This window comes from Mandrillus leucophaeus, unplaced genomic scaffold (genome assembly GCF_000951045.1).
Source record: "Mandrillus leucophaeus isolate KB7577 unplaced genomic scaffold, Mleu.le_1.0 Scaffold178, whole genome shotgun sequence".
Taxonomy (NCBI): Eukaryota; Metazoa; Chordata; class Mammalia; order Primates; family Cercopithecidae; genus Mandrillus; species Mandrillus leucophaeus.
This window is the reverse complement of record NW_012101787.1, coordinates 870,668-888,631: the sequence shown is the minus strand read 5'-3', so window position 1 is coordinate 888,631 and position 17,964 is coordinate 870,668. Positions and strand designations below refer to the sequence as shown.

The 17,964-nt window shown below is 34.3% G+C and overlaps 1 protein-coding gene across 5 annotated transcripts in view; it reads right to left on the bottom strand.

Moving 5' to 3' along the window:
- Nucleotides 1-236: 236 nt before the first annotated feature.
- The window catches only part of ARHGAP12 (Rho GTPase activating protein 12), a 99,657-nt gene continuing 81,929 nt past the window's right edge, over nt 237-17,964 (bottom strand). For all 5 annotated transcript variants that reach the window (XM_011977303.1, XM_011977304.1, XM_011977305.1 and 2 more), the window contains 9 exons: nt 14,215-14,316; nt 11,618-11,716; nt 8,131-8,236; nt 6,582-6,698; nt 4,580-4,678; nt 3,178-3,255; nt 2,942-3,076; nt 2,602-2,704; nt 237-1,784 (listed from right to left, as the gene is read on the bottom strand). In XM_011977303.1, the coding sequence (XP_011832693.1) occupies nt 1,610-1,784; nt 2,602-2,704; nt 2,942-3,076; nt 3,178-3,255; nt 4,580-4,678; nt 6,582-6,698; nt 8,131-8,236; nt 11,618-11,716; nt 14,215-14,316 (1,014 nt within the window). In that variant the 3' untranslated portion in view covers nt 237-1,609. The remainder of the gene's footprint in view (nt 1,785-2,601; nt 2,705-2,941; nt 3,077-3,177; nt 3,256-4,579; nt 4,679-6,581; nt 6,699-8,130; nt 8,237-11,617; nt 11,717-14,214; nt 14,317-17,964) is intronic.

The window sequence follows — 17,964 nt, the reverse complement described above, 5'->3', positions numbered from 1 at the left end:
CAACCCTAAGGAAAAAAAAAAAATCCTGGTCACAAATCACTCACTTTCAAATATTGATGGAGAAATAAAAAGTGTATGTTGGGGGTGGAGAAATGTTGGCATGGAAGAGAGGAGAAAAAGTATGAATGAGGAAAGTGTTATTTGCCACAGGAAATACTGGATTCAGTTGATTTTTAAAAATGAGGTATAAGAGTATGCCAGTAAATGCAAAAACAAAAAAATTAAAAAACAAAATGCACATTTCCAATGGAAAAATCTCTAAACCTCTTATAGTTTTATTAGACATTTCATGTACAGAAGTTAATCTAGAAAAATACATTTTAAAAATCTTCAACAGACCATGCTCCCTGTAACAAAACCTTCCAAACCCTGTGTTTTATTATACAAAGCAATCTACATTAGTAGGTAAAAAGAAATTCTCCAATTTAGCAATGTCATTTTCCATCCGACATCATCTAATTTACAGATGGGTTTCCACTATTCATACTGGAATTAGAATTCTGTAATAAATTTTTTCTAATGTTTTCTGTACATATTAAATAACCTAAAAGGTTCCTCTTGTAGTGCATGTGCCATTTAGCAAGTCTATTCAGTATTTTTCCAGTACCATTCTCATGACAGTGATTTGCCTGTAAATGTAATTAATATCTAAAAGTGCACACAGTTAACTTTCCCAAATAACGGCCTATTTCTGGAGGAAACCTAATATTCACAGAAAAGATTACCAATAACATGATTAGAAATGTAGGGTTAGAATGTACTCTGAGACTATACAACACAATTATATACACAAGCTAAAGGACATTAAGTCTTTAGCCTATATTTACATAAAATAATGTGTGTTTCCACAGGGTCATACCAAGAACTCAGTATGGTACTAGATATAATTAGGATTGTTAGCTACAATTCAGTATAGCAAGACAGCCCTAAAATGCCCTGAACTGACTTAAGCTAACTAAAACTCCAGTATATCACAGTGTTTTAAGTAATATTAGTGTGCTGCCCAAACAAGCAACTAAGATATCCAGTAAGGATGCTGTGTAACACAGTAAAAGACAGCAAGCCTTCATCAAGAGGTTATTTTGGGGTTATGATGAATTTGGGCACTTAAGACTGCCACTGCATGCAGAAACCCCGAAAAAGAAATACACAGGTTTCAAAATGGATATACTTCATTTTGTTTAAAATGCCCAAGAGCCTTTTCAACATAACTGATAGTAAGTATTTTGTTCTATCAAGTCATGAATCTTGAGAAGAAAGTCTACATTATCCAATTTCAGGGAAAAAATACAGTTTTCTTACCAAATTATCCAGTGTATATGACTGGTTAGAATTTTAAGTTTTGATTTTTACTGAAATTCAGAGTATGAAACGCAAACATTCAGGATAAAATGAATTCATAATTACACGCAGTTATATCAACTTGCAACAAAGCAGCAAATGTGAGGGCCTAACACACATCTTGACTCTCTCCTTCCCTTCTGATCCCTCAAAAAAAAAGTGCAAAATTAGAGTCACTGCTTGGTCCAAAAAATAAAATACATTGTGTATAAACATTTGAAATCTGATGGAATCCAGCTTCTATTCCACAGGTTGTCTTCAGTAAGAATCAGCGTCCGAAGATGGAACTCAGTTCCAGAAGAATTAATTCTACAATCTGATTTTGGTATACAGTATGAACTGCTATATTACCAGTCTCTTTTTCTGGTTTTAATAGAGTGGGACCAAAAACAATTGCTATACTCTGATAGGTCATTCGATTTTTCTCTCCATTTTCTACAACTCTGAAGGGAAAGAAAGAAGTTGTTAAAAGAGAAAATAAAAGAGAGGGAAAATTCTTCAAATGGTATTATAAACCTAACAGTCTGCATTTTAAAAAGAGAATTAATGCTCATTTTCCTAACGTGACGCATAAACTATTTAACCAAGCAGAATTATGCCTAAATGCCATATGAAGCTTTATTTTTGATAAACACAGCTGAAAGGTACAATTAAGCATACTCTAACAAGCTTTAACTGTGTGATATTTTAGCTTAGTTTTTAAAATAGAACATTTAAGTATGAGTTACAATTCAGGTAACAATGACTGTTCCATTAAATTGATGGGAAAAAAATCTCATTAGGGTGTGGAGATTAAACTTTCTATTTTACTCATTTTATGTTATTTCTTTAAAAAAAAACCTCTCTAGCTGGGATTTTTTGTTTTAGTATTCTAGTGTCCTTTCTATAAGATGAAAGAACTCGGTTATTAAAGTGGTTATGTAGTAACTTAGAACCATGATGGCTTTATTATAAGGTAACTTAATACACCTCAATTAATACCCAATCTCATCTTCATATTAACTTTAGCAACAATTTCTGAACACCTATGTGCTAAGCATTACATAAATACTTCACATATAATATCTACTTTATTATAGCAAATCATTTACCCATGACAGACTGATACTACAAGGAGCTCAGCGAGTTACTTTTTCAAGTTACAAAGACAGCAAGTAGCATAGCTGGGATCCAAACCTAGGTTTGAATGACACTGGCCCCACAGGCCTTCCTGCTTCCCCTTGTGCTATACCACATCCCATGACTGGGCAGTCCTCCTACCTTTTGAGATGTCGGAAAAGAATCTGCATTGTATCCTGATTTGGCTTTGGCAACTGTCTGATTAGGTCCTTAACAGCAGCGACTCGCTGTCTTGGTTCTTGCTCTGAAAAAAGATAATAACGAGATATTTTACAGCAAATTCTTATGAAACTGAAAGCAATGTCACAGTTTGGAAGCTGATATTTGGTAATACACAGTGACACCTGGTGGTCACATTTAAAATGTTTGGAGTAAAACAATCGAAAATACTTGCTTAAAGTAAGATGAAAAAATAGGGTGGCTTAATCTGTGCAAAGAATTTTCAATATCTAGAAAAAACTGAGTAGAATTGCATACTTACTAATTGCATTAACAAAATCATTAAAATGATTAAATGTAAAAAGAGGTTCTGGTAATTCTCGAAAAAACATTTTGAGTGCTCCAGTAATGACATGAATATCTTCCCATTTACTGTCATTCAAGTCCAACTTCTCATCTGAAAAACAGCAGGAATTGGACATTTTAAAAAATTACTTTAAGCCAGTTCAAAAAGTTATGAGTGATGCATTTGAATAACAACAGGAAATATAATCTTACCGTGATTGACTGCAAACCTTAGCTTCTGGATCACTGCGAGGTTGCCACTTACTCTGTATATCCCATCAACATCCAAACCTAAGAGACAATAATAATTTGTGTGTGTTTAAAGTACGTGTTTGCCTCTTCTGAACATGTTTGCATGTGTCAGAATTCTCACTCATTAGCATTAGCCTAAAATCAAATGGGCAAATATTCTTCTTCTCTAAATGGCTTCTGGTAGATGCTTGGCAGGGGAGAGAGATGGAGATTCGCTCTGAATTCTGTTTAATAAACAGCAGTAATTCTACTCTGCTCATCATATAGACTGTGAATCAGCTCAAGGAAGTGGTTTCATTAATCTTAAAACACTAACAATTTCAAATACATTTCTGAAAACATCTGGGGATAATTCAAAATTAAAGGAAGCCAGCAGGTAAAATCGGCCCATGCATATTTTACACACCATTTAATAATGTAAACGCACACATTGTAAAAACTTTATTGAAAGCATCTGTCATATTAAATGTTTCTAATAAGTAAACTTAATATAACCACTAAACTAATGGTTCTATAAAAACAATACAAAATTTGCTATAATTTATTATTTTCTTTTACACATGAAACAGAATCATCTGAAATTCATACAGTTAAGCCCCGAAATTTCAGGTATTCATTAAATGATAATAATGTACAAATTCGAATGTACACTATTCATTTAGCTTCAAATTAAGACAATAGTGTGGCATCCCTATTGCCATGCTGACAAGAAGAGTCAATGGGACAAGAGACTGGCAGAAATTACAAATTGAATTACATGTTTTAATTGTACAAAATTTTTTCATGATAGAGAGATAAGTTAATGTGATTACAATCAATATACTACTATTTATATAATACTAGTATAAATATTATAGCTATGTTTAAATTAGCCACAATAGAAATTAGTTTGTCATATTTTACAGAAAATGACATAAAAATTTTTATCTCATGAGACATTTGTGGTTGACCTAACAGTTTAAAATGTCATCTGATTTTTAGAACAGAAGAAACTTGGTAAGTAAACATAATCTCCTCAGACCTTACACACTGTCAGATTATTTCTTAAAAATAAACTCAATTTCACAATCACTACCTTCTTCATTTTAAGCAAATGCTTAAATGAAATGGCTTCAAAGAAAAGCATATACTTAATTAACTGCGAGTACCAAGCATTCAATAGATGCCTGGAGAGGTCCTATTTGAAACAGGTATAAACATGTGTTTTTGCAAACAAAATTATTTTCTTAACCGCTTAGGACTACAGGGAACTTTTGGTTGCATCACTCAAAATCATAAAAATTCTGGGAATTTTGATGGCAAAACAAGAAGCTGGTTTGCTTAATGTAAAAAAAAAAAAAAAAAATCAAAATCCTTCTCTTACCATATTCTTCAACATGTTCAATACATAACTTCACAAACTTTGGTACTGTGCCATTCTCTCTTTGACACAGATTAGCAAGATTGGATCCAAATACCTGATCTGAAAAAGATTTATTTTTAAAAAGTCAATCACCTTGCTAAAATTCAGTTCATGAAATGGCTAACCATTCAGAGTGCAACAGAAACATCCAGTGTAACCAAATATTGTTTAACATGGCCCTATACCTTATGCAATATGCATCTTGCCTACTTCTCCATTTTCACTTCAAACAATTCATTTCCAAACTCATGAACACCCTCACTCACTCTTGCCTGAGAACCTTTGTACTTTCTACTGCTTTTTCAGAAAGCAATTTTCCACCCAATTTGGCTCCTTCTTATCACTCCTGGTCTCAACTAAAATGTCACCTACTTTTAATAACCCCTCTGACCATCCTTGCCTAAGAGAACCCAATTCCAGACACATCCTATTTTATTACTGTGTTAGATTCATAGTATTTGTTACTATTTCACAATTATCTTGTCTACCTCCCACTTGAGTATAAGTTTCATGAGGGCAAGGACCATGTAGTTCCTGAACACCAACAGGTATTCATAGCACCTAGGCTTGTGCCTAGCACTTAGTAAATACTCGACTATTTTTAAAACTATTAAAATAAGCATATGCCCACCCATCACGTATCATCAACATTCGATTTCACAAAATATATTTCAAAGACTCTTCTATTAATCTTTCAACCCAACAGTTTTGAAATTCCATACTAGTGGTAAACGTTCAGGAAAACAAACAGTGTGAAGTGATAAGGACATAAAGTGACAACAGTTTATATTTCTCAGGGAAAAGGCCTGGTGAACAAATGAGCAACAGTTTCTATTCATTTATTTGCCAGGCTTTTTTTTTTTTTAAGTTTTTAAAGACTCTAAACTCATCATACAAATTTATATGCTTTATTGGAGAGTACCTGTTATCCATAACTCTTAAAGTTGCTAATTTTAATTACTTAATTAGCTAGTCTCTTCCTAGAAGTCTTAAATACTTTTTTTTTTTTTTTTTTTTTAAGACAGAGCCTCTAATTCCTGTGCTTAAGTGATGCTCCCACTCAGCCTCCCAAGTAGCTAGGAATAAGGGTGTGTGACACCATACCCAACTAATTTTTTGTAGAGAGAGGGTCTCTCTATGTTACCCAATCTGGTCTCAAGTTCCTGTACTCAAGCAGTCCTTCTGCCTCCCAAAATGGGGGGTTTATAGATGTGAGCCACTGCACCTGGCCTTAAATACCTTCTTAATAAAATTTGCTTATGTGTTTTAATGCAGATGCTTCACAAATAGATGGCCTTTGTTAGAAGCTTCATAACAATCTGACAGATATATACATTATAGACTATATTATCTTTATTTTATTTATGAATAAATGCCATTGTTTTAAGTCATGTATTAGAAAATTTCATCTTTGGAATTAAACATGCTTGTAAGAACTGAAAGCATACACAAGTAATGTGATTTTTAAAGAATATTTTCCTATAAAAAAAGATTGTTAGTCCATTATAGTGCTTATAAATGAAATAACAAGTAAATAAATTAGTTAGAAAAAAGCACCTTATGCTAATTTTTCAATTACCTTAAATGACAGCTAAAGGTAAAAATTATTCGTTCATTTTTCTTTCTTTCTACTATTAGTGATATTCAAAATTTCTTATTTCTTGTGATCTTTGCATCTCAAAACTAAACTTCTCATTGTCACAATTTCTAAAAATCTGACACCCATCACATCCATGTAGTTCCTCTGAAATAGGCTTTCCTAAAAGTTTAGTTTGTTATTTGTCTGTCCACTGCTTTAGTTAAAATAAACTTTTTAAAAAATCTATTTTAATTACTTAATGTCTTTTAATAACTGTACTTAAATACTTGAATAAAGAATATTCTTACTGTTTGAAAATGGTAATTTGAAACATCTTATTTATGTAGGCCAACATTTATTATTATCAACAATACTTCTACCAACCTTTAATATAACCTTTTTCACGAACAGCTTGCAAAGTGGGGCGTCGTGTAAGAAACTTCTTTAAGTTTTTCTTGGTTTTTTTCTGTTCTGAAGAATCTATGCTAGATACTTTAAAGGCTTAAGACAAAAGGACAGGTAATAAGCATTTGTAAAAGTTTTGTTGATACAAGTTTTTCCAGCCAGCATGCAAAACATATTAACCTCATATGTCAAGATCATAGTACAATTCACTTATTTTAACTTCAATGAGGTTTAAGGACAAGATGTGAAGAATCACATTAACACAGAACCCATTTCAAAGTTATAAACTAAACCAAACATTTCATTTTTATCACTAAAAACAGATGAAAACCATACCTTCTATGGTATATCTGCCAAGACATCCTTAATTTACTCCAACACATTCATTATTTCATAAATTATTAACTACTTATCTTTATTGATTATCCATTAGTTTTGGAAGATAAAATGACCACCAAAAAGTAAAAATACATAAAATACACAACAAACAAAAGAATCCCTATCTTCACTGAACAAGAAAACTGGAGATACACACAGATATATATCGAGATATAAATATAGACATATAATTATCATAACTATTATACTTGTACTTTAAGCTAACTTTCATCATAATTATTTGTACTTTGAGCTACAAATGGGACTACACGAAAAATGTCCTCCATTGCCTTGAGTCTTGATTTATTTTTCTGTTATAGTAACAAAAATTCAAAAGGTATATTTCTTGAAAGTAAGTCTATTTGGGGAAAGTTGAGGGCATGAAGAATCTATAATATAGAATAAAAAATAATCACATTTTTATGTTAAATTGCTACCTGTTGACAATGTCAGTAATAGGCCTCAAGTTCATTAGAAATACAGAAAAGTAGAACTGATTTTCTAATCATTCAGTTAATATGAAGGCCAAAAAGTTCTTAAACGTGGATTTGTTAAAATGGACTGAACAAAGTACCAAGTCACACAGCTAATGGTCTATTTAAGCAATGTAATTCACAAGGGGCCAACATTAGAAAATGCTTTTCTTAAAGCTGCTGTCTTTCACTATGCACCTTTCTGTAGTAAGATCTGGAGATAGGAACGCATGCATCTGTTTACATGCACAGACACACCCTAGTCCAGAGATGGATGCCTGGTGTCCAGTAGGAAATTACGGTACATATTCCATGACTTTTGACTTCTTAAGGTGTAAGATTCTATGTAGAATCTTAAACAGTAAGTATATATTTTTAAATCAGTAAAGTTCAGCTTGCTAGAGGCCTCAACAGAAATGCACTATACTTCTTCTCTGAAAGCAGCACAACACCTTAAAATTAATGAGATGCCACAGGATGCATACTATTAGGCTGAAAAACGACAATAATGAGTTAAGAAGAAAGACGGCTGATACAATGAGACTGCACTTGGTTAACTGCATAACCTTTTTGTAACATTGGACATTCCATTCAGCTTTTATATATGTATTTAAAACTTTCAAAATGCTAAGAGAACAAGCTCAAATCCTTAGCAAAATAGGAAAAGGACAACTTACAACGAAGCTTTTTGGGATCCTTTTGTTCCTTTTCTTTATCATGCTTTTCTATTCCTGGTGAATCTGGGAGTATCTCCTCTTCAATTCCTTCATCAGTGTCTACTGCCTATTGGTTAGATATTTCCCAAACATATATTACACTTCTAGTATTACTATAGTTGGAATGGCACAATTCTTACAATGACTATTGTAAATGACTCTTCCAAACAATTTTAGGAAACCAATTAACATACAGTATGTATGACTTAGATATTTGATAAATACTTTTTCTCTCCCTACATGGCATCAATTTTGATTTTTTTAAAAAAGAAATTATTGCTGAAAATTCACAGGATAATGTTAGTTTACACTGATGATGACGCTACCTTGCCTAATTTTAATCAACTTTTAGTGACACTAACAGTTAAAAGGTAAGGCTATAATTTATGGTGAAAAACACAATAGAGCTACATTCTCTGACAACAGTACAAGACTTCTACACACGGACCTGACAAGAGTATTGCCCTGTAACAACAGGACAAGACTCATCCTCCAGACTCATGGTTGTCAACTGAAAGAAATCATAGAGCGGCCAGGCGTGGTGGCTCACACCTGTAATCCCAGCACTTTGGGAGGCCGAGGCAGGCAAATGACCTGAGGTTAGGAGTTTGAGACCAGCCTGGCCAACATCATGAAACCCCGCCTCTACTAAAAATACAAAAAGTAGCCAGGCGTGGTAGCACACGCCTGGAATCCCAGCTACTCGGGAGGCTGAGGCAGGAGAATTGTGTGAATCTGGGAGGCAGAGACTGCAGTGAGTCAAGATTGCGCCATTGCAGTCTAGCCTGGACGAGAGAGTAAGGCTCTGTCTCAAAAAAAAAACAGAAAAAAAGAAATTCTAGAGCTCATCTATAACTTAACTAAGGTCACTTGTACAGACTAAAGAATGACTGAGTTCTCAAAACTAAAAACCTTTGCTCTGCCGTCACATGGAGATCTTTACTCCACCAGGAATTCATTTTTGTGGATGGTGTAAGGAAGGGTTCCAGTTTTTTCTTGGATTCCCAGCTGCACCAGCACCATTTGCTTCCTCTACAGTGCTCTATCTGGCAAAACGTGTCCACAGGTACGTGGGTCTGTTTCTAGGTTCTTCATGGTTTCAGAGGTACGTATGCCTATCCCTGCATGGATACCACACTTTATTAAGGAATATGGCTTTTCAAAGACGACGTATGATAGTGCAAGTCCTTTTTCTTTCTTCTTCAATAGTATCTTAGGTATTCTTAGCTTTTTGCATTTCTATATAAATTTTAGAATAAGCTTTTCAAGTTCTACCAGAAAAACTACTGGGATTTTAAATGAGATTCAAAAATCTCAAGTCTATAAATCATTTGGAAGAATGTTATATCTTTGTATTATTGAATCTTTAAATGCATGAACAGGATATACTTCTCATTTACTTAGGTTTTCTTCAGTGTCTCTCAATAAAGATTTGTAATTTTCCCTGCAAAGTTCTTGCACCTCTTGCTACATTTAGTCCTTGGTATCTTCTGACACTTTGGAAACAGTATGTATTTTAAAATTTCTTAATCAAAAATACAGGCCAGCTGCAGTGGCTCCACACCTGTAATCCTAGCACTTTGGGAGGCAAAGGCGGGCAGATCACTTGAGGTCAGGAATTCAAGAGCAGCCTGGACAACATGGTGAAACCTCATCTCTACTAAAAATACAAAAACTCAGGCAGGTGTGGTGGTGGGTGCCTGTTATCCCAGCTACTTGGGAGACTGAGACAGGAGAATCACTTGAACCCGGGAGACGGAGGGTGCTGTGAGCTGAGATCATGCCATTGCACTCCAGCCTGGGTGACAGAGCAAGACTCTGTCTTAAAACAACAACAAAAGAAACGTGTGTACGTGTGTGTGTGTGTGTGTATGTGTGTACGTATATATAAAATCATCTCTCTTCACTTGGCTTATTCCCTGAGCCTGTAGGTCTCAATTACAAAAATCTACTTTCTCTGCAAGGCCTTCCCTAACTAATACACTAGGTTTGCCCCAATCAGTATTTTTACAGAATGCTGTACACCTCCTACCATCATAACACTCATCACATTTCATTTTATTAACTGTTATCTGTCTTGAATAATCATCTGTCTGTGGCTATAACCTCAGCCTAGGAAAGTGCAGTATCTGACTGTGTGCTGCTATGGCCCCAGTGCAGACGGCATTCACATATTTGTTAAATGAATGCACACATACTTGCTTTCAAGAGACAGTGAACAGACTACTGTGACTAGAGTTGAAAGTCCATATTGGGTAAAATCGAAGGTACATTTTGAAAAGATAGATTGGGCCTACACTGTTGAATTTTAATGAATCACAGAAAGTTTCTGAGCCGCAGGGGATTAGAAAATTGACATTAGGAAGTTTCATATGGCAACGGCATTAAGGATGAATCAGTGACAGGTGAGATTAAATAGGGAAAAAAACTGTTCAGGACGTTACTCTTATTTTGGTATTAAGATATAAAGGCCTGCCCTCATGGTTTCAGGAATAAACAGAAAAGAAAGGACAAGATTCAGAAATATCAGGCAATATTATAAACTCCAAAGGAAGAATTTATATATAGCTTCATAACTAATTTGCTAGAAGAGGTAAAGTTCTCTTTTACTTCCCATAAATAGTATCTTTCATTTCTCTGTTATTAATATAATATGATCCTCAATGAAGAGTCATGTCCCCATATGGCAGAAGGCGAAAAGGAGAATACAGAGTATAAAAAAGTGCAAGCCAGGCACGGTGGCGCACACTTGTAGTCTCAGCTACTTGGGAGGCTGAATGGGAGGATGGCTGGAGCCAAGGAGTTCAAGGCTGCAGTGAGCTATGATTGTGCCACTGCTCCAGCCTGGGTGATAATGAGATCCTGTTTCAAATAAAAAAAGTACAGCCTCCAGCTCCTTACTAATGTTCTTACTAATATACCTGCAGAATGTAAGCCTGGGATTCTTTCTGGTTGTTGTATACAAAGAAGAAGAAATATACCAGGAACACAAGGGTATGAATAGCTTGGAGGGGAGGGGCAGAAAAACTAGAGAACGGTCACTAGAAAAGAAAAAGTGCTAATGAAAAGCCTACAGCTTCTTTCATTTCACAAGCTCGCCTCAGACTTCTTCCACCAAATAGTATTATTTCCAACTCACTCAGTTATTGAATAAATACTATGTACTAAGCACTATTTACCCCTTCTTTTTGAACTATTTTTTTTTCAGCCAATGCCTGATGGGAACATTATTTCAAATCCACTGGTAGCAAACATCACATAAGTGAGAATGTTAAATCATTCACCAGGCCTGGGGGGCTGCTAAATTGACCATTGTTTTTTCCACCTCTGTCAAAACATATATAAAGTGTCTTTTCACATATAGATTGCAATCCGGATATACAATAAGCAATTTAAAAAAAAAAAAAAAAGCTCTGAAGTAAAAATTTTACCTAAGTCAAAGACATACCTGATTATTGATTGTACTACTAAGAACTTTAAACCAATCATTAATAACAGTGTCATTGTCGGACTGAATTAGCAGTTCTGTCCCTTGTCGAGTTTTCAGCTTTAGAGAAAAGCAGGGAGAAAAAGAGTATGGTTGGTTTGTGCTTTCAGCAAAATACATGCATACCTTTAATTCAAAGTTAACAAAACCACCAAGAGTAGCTGCCATATATTATGTAACAATGATGTAAGGTTAAAGTACTACACAGCTATGGAATACCTTTTTGGTTTGAAATAATATCAGTTGAATAAAAAAACAAAGTTGTTTCTCACAATAAATTCTCATAAAATCTAATAATTTAGGATCCCAAACACCATCACACAAATGCCATAAAACCTGCTGAAACTTGTACGTTTATCACTTAAAAATCCGTTCAAGTATCAAAGTGGTGCATTCTAAATTAGAATAAAGAAATAAAATCTCTGATATTTTTACACAACCTGAGAAATTTTTTTCTCTCTGGCTAAAAAATACAGAAGAAAGAATACATAAAGACTTTCAATATTTCCTACTTAGTAGGTAAATATAATGGCTTAGTACAAAGAGCAGGCATAAATGTCACACCCCTTTTGGGCAGAAGTATTACTAAATTAAGTGTCAGATCATGAGCTGAAGAAAGAATACTATGTATTATTCTATACGAAGGCAATAACTAATTTATGTATAATCTCTGTTTTGCAAGGTTTCTTACACTTAAGTGAGGAAGAATTTTGACACATTTGTGGAAAGCACTCCTCCCATTTTCTGATTAAAAACTGATTTTTTTTTTCCTAGAGGAAGATATGGCAATGTTTCCCAAACAACATTCTGAAAGATGTATTCCTCAAACAGTTTCACAAATAACGTTTTTAAAAGGTGCCCTCAAAAAATAAATTTTTGAAAAAGTTATATAATATTAACCTGGAAAATACTGGATTGAAGAAAATCTAACTAGATTCTCTCCTTCAAGATGTCACAGGCTTTTGATGTTCTAGGGAATATAGGAATAAAATATACACTGCTTCCCAAATTTACTTGACCATGAAACCATTTTTATTCTTGATTACCTTTTGAAACTACAAGGCTAATTCAGGAAATAGTGACTTCTTTCATGCAATCTTCTGGAGTTGGTCAAGCCAGTTTACCAATATTGAATGTTTACTGCACATAAGATACTCTGCTCTGTTACAGGTTATTTAAAGGAAAAACATAGTCTCTCTACTTCAGGGAAAAAGAAAAAAAAATTGTAATTATCTAATGAGAGAAATAATTGACAAATGATAACACAGGTACACTAAAATAAATATTATTTTTAAATATTTATTTAAAAATAAATATTTATTGTTGTAAATAAAGTAGCAGCCTCATTATTACGGTGATGGTTGTCATGAGTCTTGGAAGAAAGGGAGCATTTGGCATGGAGAGATTGGCACGGGTTGGTGCTCGAGGCAGAACAATAAAGAGTAAAAATCAGACCGGAAAACCTGGGCTCCACTTGGAAAATAGCAATTAAACCAATCTGTCTACACAACAAAACAGGAAAGGCCTGAGACATGAGACTACAAAAAGAGGCTGGGATCTTGAAGGCTGTCCACAAAAGCAGTTGTCGTCTCTGGTTGGATCTCTGTAATCACACCCTTCTGGAATGGAACAGACATTGTTGCTCTTCTGTCAATAGGCTGCCTCTCTTCCCACAACTCTGAATACTTGGATAGTCTCCTGAACAGTCTTAACCAATGAATACTCTAAAAGTAATGTGTGACTTCCAAATCTAGGTCTTGAGAAGCCTTGCAGGTTCCACCCTCACACCCTCTTGGAATCCTGAAGCTGTCACTTGATGCAGCCTAGGGTAGCTCCTTTGAGAATGAGAGATCTTGTGGACAAGGCGGCCTAGCCAACGGCGGGCACCACTACTAGCCATGAGGTCACCTTATACCATCCAGTTCCAATCAAGCCACTAGATGACTGAAGCCTCATGAATAGTCCTCAGTGAGATAAGAAGAAAAATCACCCAGCTCAGCCCAGGTCAGGCTGAGCAAACAAAATGTTCTTTTCTTAAACTACTAAGTTTTGAGGTGGTCTCTTATGCAGCAATAAGTAACTAATACAGATCATATATTGCTGGGGAGGGTTTGAAAGATAAAATGGAAAGGTTTAAAAAAAAAAAAAACTTTACTTTTAGATCAGTTTTTGGTTCTAGAAAAATTGAGAAGACATAGAGATATCCCATACACACCCTGCCCACCCCCACATGCATTCCCCCATTATCAACATTCCCCTTAATTTACTTTTTAATATTAGATTTGGTAAGTAAAGAGAACCACATCCTTTTTATTATTGCTGGGAAAAGACAGGATTTGTGAAACAAAGGCTTGTAATATACGGTCTGAGTTCAAACAACTTATGCAAATAAAGCCAGTTTTTACACCAGTTTTCTTAAATTACAATACCATCTAACTTAATCACCAACTTTGCCTTAACTAGTCACAATGAAAGACTATTTCTCAAAATAGCTCAAAAAACAGAACATCCAATTACTACAGTTTAGAACGTGTTATACTTAGAAAAAAATGTATTACCTCAAATACATTCTTTTTGCTGGATTTATCCTTGGAAGCCATCTCAATTGTTGCCCCCTTCAGGTCCACCGTGAACTCTGGTTTGGACTGATTACTGCCGAACTTCATTTTTGAAAAAGAAAAAAACCTTCATGTGATACTCACATATATGCGTATTCAAAAAGAATTAAGGACAATTTTATATTGTTAACAATAAATCAAACAGATTTTCTCAAATTCTTTTTTCTCTATTATAAAGTAACAATTTCTACTTTAGAAATTGAAAAATATCTAGAATATATGAATACACAATTCATAGAAAACAAAATAAAATGACTCAACTTCCATCATAATATAAAATAAATATATATATACATATGAAAAGCCAAACTGAAATATTTTTTTACCCATCAGAATGGGAAAATTTTTTTTTTCAAAACTATGTTGGTGAGGCTATAGACTAAAAAGGCCTCATATGCAAGTGGGATATAAATTGGAACTACTCCTAGAAAAGAAAAATTGGTAATGCTATATTTGCAAATTTACAAATGCATGTATACTTTGGCTTGGCAGTTCTGCATCTTGGAATTTATCCTAGACTATACACGACTATGTAAAATGCTATGTACACAAAGGCAATACTCTTACATATGTAATAAACAGTATCAGGTAGATAACAAGTGCATTTTCCAACTAATAAACATTCTCTAAACCTGATTTTGTGCTTTCAGAAGTATTTCCTTATTCAGTAGTTATGCTGTTAACAACAAGTTGTGGAAACAGAAAACACTAAGTCCCATATTCTTTTATCTTTGTCAGAAACTGTAACTAAAGACAGATGCTATAAAGCTTCAGCAATTTAATGAGGAACTACAAAAAGAACGGGAAGACAGTTGTTATGGGTGGGTTCAGAAGTACTTAGCTAGCTATTACATTTTCTTAACTAGGTAAGGAAAAGATTAGCAAAAGTAGTATAAAATTTATGTTAAATATACATTTACTCTGTACCTTGACATCTTTAAATTTCTGTTTAGTCTGTTAACTAAGAATAAAAAGTAACATTCCCATGGTATTGAAAAGTTTAAAGGCTTTAAAACCTCTAAAGTCTACTGAATTGTAATCTAAAGATCATAAAAATCTGTTATAAATATTTCCTACAGAGAATTTCATTTGCTAAAATATTTCAAATCAAATTAACTTGTCATTAGAAATTATCTTACCCAACTTTATGATAACTTATTCACTATTTGTAATCTCAGTAACTCTATTCAGGAGCTTCACATTTAAAATAGAGTTTGCCTCAACCTGCTCCCTTTTACATCTTTTTAGCTAGCAGTGTGAACTTAAACAAAATTTAGGATTAATAATAAAATTTATTAGTGGAGTCAATGAAAATTTTGAGATATTACATGGAATTTATTTGTGGAATCATAATAAAAATCACAATAGAAATTGTAACTGTATCCTACAAAGTCTTTGCCTGAAGTAGCATTGTCAATCAAAAGACAAATTAAACATAAAGCTGTATGTTGGGCACAGATAACTTCCTGAACAGAAATGATGTACTGCAAATGTTATCAAATTTGAACATATATTTAACAAAATGACAAAAATCAATTATTTAATTTGTTGTCATTATACACACTGTAGATGGTTAGCTCTAAGCTAAGATACAAACAAGAAACCAAATAAGATATAGCAATTGAATATAAATACAATGACATGACATGGAATATTGCAAAAAAAAAAAAAATGCAATCACTATAGTTGGCAACATTTTGTTAGTTATTATTTTCCAAAATCTAGTCCCACTTTTCTCTACTGTAATCAACCTCCCCACCAACGTATTCATGGCAAAGAAAACATAATTATTGTGGCAAAGGGCATGCAACAGGAACACATACAGTGACAGCTGAAACAGGATCAGACTTTACATATGCAACAGCAGGCCGACGACGGACAGAGTTTTTCCAAGAAGAAAGCAGCGAAAGCAAGAGCTCAGAGACTGAGCTTTGTTGGCAGAAGGACTTGATGGAAAAGGGAAGAAAATGATGATGTCATAACAATGCATAACAGCAAAATGACACACAAGAGAAAAGCATAATGGAACCAGACAAGACAAAGATACAACTCTATATGAAGACATACAACACAAGCAAAGCTCAACTTCCAAATATCTTTGCAAAGGTCCTAGAATTTATCCTGATGATTATTATATAAATTTATGTTTTATTTTTAAGATGAATGCTTTATAGAATTTATCTTAAACAGACTTGTGTTAGCCATTGACAGGAGTCACGTTAGGCCCTTCACGATCTAAATTAGACCCTGTCCAAAACCCCCTAGCTTCCTCCTCATGCCCTGCTGAGTAGTATCTTCTGGTGTCCCTTTCCAAGTCATCTCTTGGGAGTAGCCCTACCATCTCACCTGCCTTTCCCTTCCTCTAGGACACTGATACTTCCTCTAGGAGACAGGGAATTTTGTCCTCTGGGGGACATCTGGTGACGTTTGGAGATATTTTTAGTTGTCACAACTAGAGGCAGGGTGCTAGTCATCTACTAAACACCCTACCGTGCACAGGACAGCCCCCCTACAACAAATAATTATCTGGCCCAAAGAGTGACTATTTTTAGAAATCTGAAAGCATGTACAAATGAATGTTTGAATAACTACCAATATTTATGGGTTGATTTTTTAAATGCTCAAGGAATATTGTGAATGATAACTGAAAAGAAGCACAACATATGTCATGTTACACTGAACGTGTTCACTTGTCAGTCTTCCCCACTACTACGTAAACTTTGAAGACAGGGACCATGTTATTTCTTTCTAAACCCAAAGCTTAACAATGCCCAGAACACAGCAGGCTTTTAGGTCTGTTGAACAAACAAACAAACTATACACACATATATTTCCGAGGTGAAATGAGGTGAGAAAAAAGCAAATGTAAGTTTATGTTACTGATACAGCAATCCAGTAGGTAACTGTTTTCCATTCCAGAAAACCACTGGAAGGTATCTGCCCTAGAGAAGAAAAGGCTCACTAGATTTTTGGATGAGGCAGCACCAATGTAAAATATTTCTTATAAAGCGAAATTGCATGCAGCCTCTGTGCATTTCATTTACTCAATTTAAACCATCTACTGTCTGAAAAAAAAAATCAATACAAACCAAGAATAATTTTTAAAAAAAAGAACTTTGAATAGCATGGGTGACTCTGCTCAGTGTTCCATCAATGAGTACATGCCCTCTAGTGAGTACAAGATTTGAACCTGCTGTTTCCTCAAGTGGATCTCAAGTTTTTGTACTAAGTGTGAATCTAATTTTTAAAGAACTATACAGATTTCTCCTGTAATGTGGCCCCTTAACATAAGCCATTCAAACTCGACTGAAGGAAAAGTTATTCCTCCTAACACCAAAGGAAATACGGGCTCCGCTAGAGATCAGCTTCTGTATAGCATCTTCCTAAAGGAATATTCAAGAGCAGTTTTCACTTGAAGTGACTGTTGGTTTTTTGGCTTATATTTTAGCCTTAGAATCTTATCCTCGGATAAGATGTGATTCTGCTGTATAAAGAGAATACATTTTACTTATAACAGATCTAGTCGGTGACCGAGCAGATCAACAAGGCTAGAATTCTTTAACATTTCTTTCAATAATCCCAATTCCAGAGTTAAAGAGCATCCTGTTTCTCTAAATTTTGTTATTTATGAATATTGTGGGGTCATAATACATTATACACACTTACATGATTTTTAAATAATCTTACTTC